We start from the raw sequence: 4809 nt of genomic DNA on the forward strand, positions 1-4809 counted from the left end.
TTTTTTTTTAATTTAACCTTTGGAAACAGTTAAAAAATCGACCGATTCATTGGTTAACTGTCGGTTTGACCGATTTTTTATTGATTTTTTGCCACACGATTTTTTACATCAACCGAATTGGCTAATGGACTGGTTCCCGATTTATCTGGTCGAACCGGTTGGTCCGGTTCGATTTTCAGAATATCAATTATTACAGATCGTAATGGCGTTCATTTTTAATTATAAAAATATTAAATAATTAATTATTTTAATTAAATTCAACTAAGTCAAATTTATATACGTATTTTTTTTCATACGTTTATTCTTCTTTCTCCTCCTCTTTTAATATTATCATCATGATCATCTTTATCACCTTGTTTTTCTTCATCTTTTCTTCCTCTTCCTTCTCCTCCTTCATTATTATCACCACCATCATCATCATCATCATCTCCTCTTCTTCTTCTTTTTAATTTCAATGTCGTCGTCGTCATCTTCTTCTTCCTCTAAAAAAGAATAAGAAAAAGAGAAATACTATAGGACAGTAAAATTTATTGTTTTTGATAATCACTTGTAATCATCAATCTAATTTCTTTACTCTAGTAATCTAATAACGAACTTTTAGCCCATTAATTTAAATATTGATAGCTAACTGCGGGTCAAAAATAATAAATTCAGATAACCATATAATATTTTTCTAAAAAAAAGTTGCAGCATTCTGTTTTATGTCATCTTCTTCTGCGTAATTCTTCTTCGAAATCATCGTTGTTGTCATCTTAATATTCTTCCAAAAAATAATAAAAAATTGTAGTACTCTGTTTTTATGTGTCACATTTAAAAAATTTCGATGTTAAAATTAAAAAAATCATATATCACGAATAAGAAATTTCGATACTATTTTTCTATTTTATATTTCTCCCAAACTCCTCCTCCTTATTTTCATAGTTGTTCTTGTTTCATGCTCTCATAATTTTTATTATTTTACCTTTTAAGAAGAATAAAAAAGTCAAACAAAGAAAAGGAAGAAATTATGCCGTTTTTTATTTTATTTTTTGGTTTATTCTTTTTTAACAATAAATACAAAAATTTAAAAAAAAAACGCATAACTTTATAAATAAAAACACATAAATTTTGCATGAAGAACGAAAAAGAATAAGAAGTAAGAGAAAATTGTAACATTCTATTTTATGTGTCACGGTTACGAATTTTTTATATTGAAGATAAAAAAAATTTATGTTATGGTTAAAAAATTTTAGTGCTATTTTTTGTTTTATATGTTTTTCTTAAACAACTCCTCCTCTTCCTTCTTCTTATTTTCATAGTTATTTTTATTTCACACTCACGTGTTTCTTAATGTTTTATCGTCTAAGAAGAATAAAAACAAAAAAAAATTATGCAATTTTTTGTTTCACTTTTTGGTTTATTCTCTTTACAATAAACACAAAATTTTTTTGAAGAAAAATACGAAACTTTATAAATAAAAACATAGAAATTATGCACGAAAAAAAAAAGAATAAAAAGAAGCAAAAAAATAAACTATAGTATATTAAGTCCAGAATTTTGAAAAATTTTAGTGTTAAAATTAAAAAATTACTGTGTCAAAGTTAAGAAATATCTGTGTCATAGTTAAAAAACTTTGGTGCTATTTTTTCACGAAAAGAAAAAAAATGTGTAATTTTATGCGCATATCTCTGAGCGATTTTTGTTGAATTTGACCCAACTTATTTAAACTTTAATGATAACAATATTTAAATATGTAATAAGACTCTTTTTTTAATTATTCTTTTGTTTTTAATAATTAAAAGTATACATTTTATTATAATTTTCTTTTCTCACATAATTTTATAATTTGGTATTTAAAAGCTAAATTTGTACATATTTTAATTTTGTTTAATAAGAATATATGTTACTGTATATATAAAAATAAGATTCAAATTTTTAACACCTACTTTAACAAAAGAACTAACTACTTATCTAATTCAAGTTAATTAATATTATTCTTATTTTATATTATTTTAACCTACTTCAATCTAGCCAAGCCAAAATCGTAGTTAATTAACAATAAAAACTTATCATAATGGAAGTAAGAAAACAAAAAATTGGATTAAAAAACACCAAAATTAGACCATAACTATTCCCAATATCTCATATGCCAAATATGGAATGAAACACATCCTCATCACTACCATTTTTTCCCTCTTTCTTCCAGCTGTTTGATCTTCTATTACATTTAGGAGCAGAAATCGGAACCACAGAACCGTGGATTGAATTCCTATGATTCAATCCCAACTGAAGACACAAAAACAAACAAAAAAGAGGGAAGAAAAAAAAAAACAAAAGAAAAGGAAGTTCAAAACAATAAATAATAATAAAAAAGAATCTTGCACAAAAACAATGAAAAAAGAAGATAGTGATTATTGTTTCCAACTAATTAGCCTTTTGTTACACCATTGTTTCTTAGAAAATCTAAACACAAGAATCCCTTCTACAAAACCACATAGGGATCAAAAGGAATTGAGAGGGTAATTATCATTTCATTTTCTTTAAGGTTTCCTCCTTTATGGGTTTGTAGCAAAAAAAAAAAAATATGTAATTTCTTTTTATACGCATATATATTTTATCCGTAGTCTGGTTACTAAAATTTTCTGAATCCGTCGCTAAAAAAAAGGTAATGGTGAATAGTAGAAAAATGTGTTCATTCAAAGTGGATACCTTTAAGCGAATGAGCAAAGAGTTTAATGATATTGTGAAGACATGGGAAGCAACAGTTCGAAAAACTACGAGTTCAAAAAAGAAGAGAGGGAACATTATTTTTGGACCGAAAAGCGTGGCCCATGCAGACGATGAGGACCACCACCACCACCATGACGATGACAACAACGACGACGATAGTGATCATATTAGTTCTACATCGTCAGAGGTTTGCCATGTTGACAAGATCCTCCCCAATGGTGACATGTATACCGGCGATCGGCTCGACCAGCTCCCCCATGGCTATGGCAAATACTTATGGACAGATGGGTGCATGTATGTTGGTGAATGGTGCAAAGGTAACATCATGGGACAAGGGAGGTTTAGTTGGCCTAATGGCGCCAGATACGACGGCGATTTCAAGTGCAGTTTCATGGATGGAGAAGGTACTGTAATGAATAAAAGTGTGTTCGAGGCTCAATTAGAATAGTTTTATTAGTTAGTGTGATATAATATAAAAGATAAATTGCTAAAAATGGACTAAAATGATGTTGATGCTGACAAAAATGTTTTCGAATTTTGTTTATTCACATAAATAAATTCAAATAATTTAAAAAAAGTGTCAAAAATATCTAAAGAAAAAACGTGATGTGATTCACTAGCTACGTCAAAATTTCACTTGCCACATAGAACATAGAATCACATCACTCTTTTTTATTAATGTAGAACATTTCGGTTTGCATATATACATTTTTGTTATGTTTTTAAATAATTTAAAGACATTTTGTCGATAACAAAATTTGAGGACATTTTTACTAACAGTAAAATTATTCGAGTGCATTTTTCGTTGTTTATTCTGATATAAATACGAATAGGATCATTTTCTCTTTGTAATTCCTCTTCTTATGAAATTAATTTTTTCTTAACTCTCTTTAATATGATTAATTCTCTCTCTTATTTATCTCTGATCTCGTTAATTTCAGGTACTTATGTAGCTTCAAATGGAGATACCTATAAGGGTTCTTGGGTGATGGATTTCCGGCATGGGAATGGAAGCGAGAGCTATTCCAACGGGGATTCTTACGACGGCGAATGGAAGAAGGGACTGAAACATGGTTATGGAAAGTACCATTGGAAAAATGGGAACTTTTATGATGGGCAATGGAAGAATGGATTGTTTAGTGAAGAAGGAACAATGACATTCAACAACGGCGATAGTTATGAAGGGTGTTGGGAAGATGGTTTCCCTAAAGGGAACGGTACGTATAGATTCGCGGGCGACGGCGGAATCTACGTCGGAATATGGAGCAAGGATCCTAAGGAACAAAGTGGGACTTATCATCCAAATGATGATGGACCAAAGATTGAATTGGATCCACGTGAAATGTTATATGAAGCATTATCAAGTAGTAAGTGTGAGATTCGTGTTTGTGAAGAGGTTTCAATTTACCCTTCACAAAAAGCATTGAATTTGGGTGGGTTTGAAGAAGAATATAAATGTAATAATAATAAGGGTTTGAGGCCAAGGTGGATGTCAATGGATGCAAGGTTTGATAATTGTAGCTTTGAAGAATGTGATGATGGTGGTAGAAAATCAGAGTTTGGATTTGATGCTTTAAGTGATCACTCTTCTCTTCCTAGTTGGCGTAAATCATCATCACCTTTGTTGAGAATTAATGCAACTACAAGACAAGGTGAAACCATATCCAAAGGTCACAAAAACTATGAACTCATGTTGAACCTTCAGTTAGGTATCAGGTATTAATAATCATATATACTTCTTGTTATCTTTATTTAATTTTCATCTCATACTTGCTTCTAGTGCAACAATTTAGCTTCAATTAAATATTTTTCTAAAAATGCTAAGTGTATATTATAAATTTTCTTTTAAATCAGTAAAAATTAGTCATATTTTATATACTTTTGGTATGTATTTAGCATGATTCTAAGAATCGGATTGAATCAACCGGATCAATCGGGTTAATTAAAAACCAGTTAAAAATTCAGTTCGGTTCAAGCAGAAATCAATTAGTAACAAAAAATGCCACAAAATAAATAAAAAATCAAATCTATATAATTTTTTAATAGTTAACTAGTTTAAAATAATAAAATATAAAAATTTATTTTTTTTCTAAAAAATTA

General features: G+C 29.0%; 1 protein-coding gene across 1 annotated transcript in view; it reads left to right on the forward strand.

Moving 5' to 3' along the window:
* The window catches only part of LOC107621226 (phosphatidylinositol 4-phosphate 5-kinase 6-like), a 7045-nt gene continuing 4463 nt past the window's right edge, over positions 2228–4809 (forward strand). The window contains exons 1-2 of the mRNA XM_016323260.2: positions 2228–3113; positions 3651–4425. Of these exons, the coding sequence (XP_016178746.2) occupies positions 2648–3113; positions 3651–4425 (1241 nt within the window). The 5' untranslated portion in view covers positions 2228–2647. The remainder of the gene's footprint in view (positions 3114–3650; positions 4426–4809) is intronic.

The sequence above is a fragment of the Arachis ipaensis genome, chromosome B10 (assembly GCF_000816755.2).
Source record: "Arachis ipaensis cultivar K30076 chromosome B10, Araip1.1, whole genome shotgun sequence".
Classification (NCBI taxonomy): domain Eukaryota; kingdom Viridiplantae; phylum Streptophyta; class Magnoliopsida; order Fabales; family Fabaceae; genus Arachis; species Arachis ipaensis.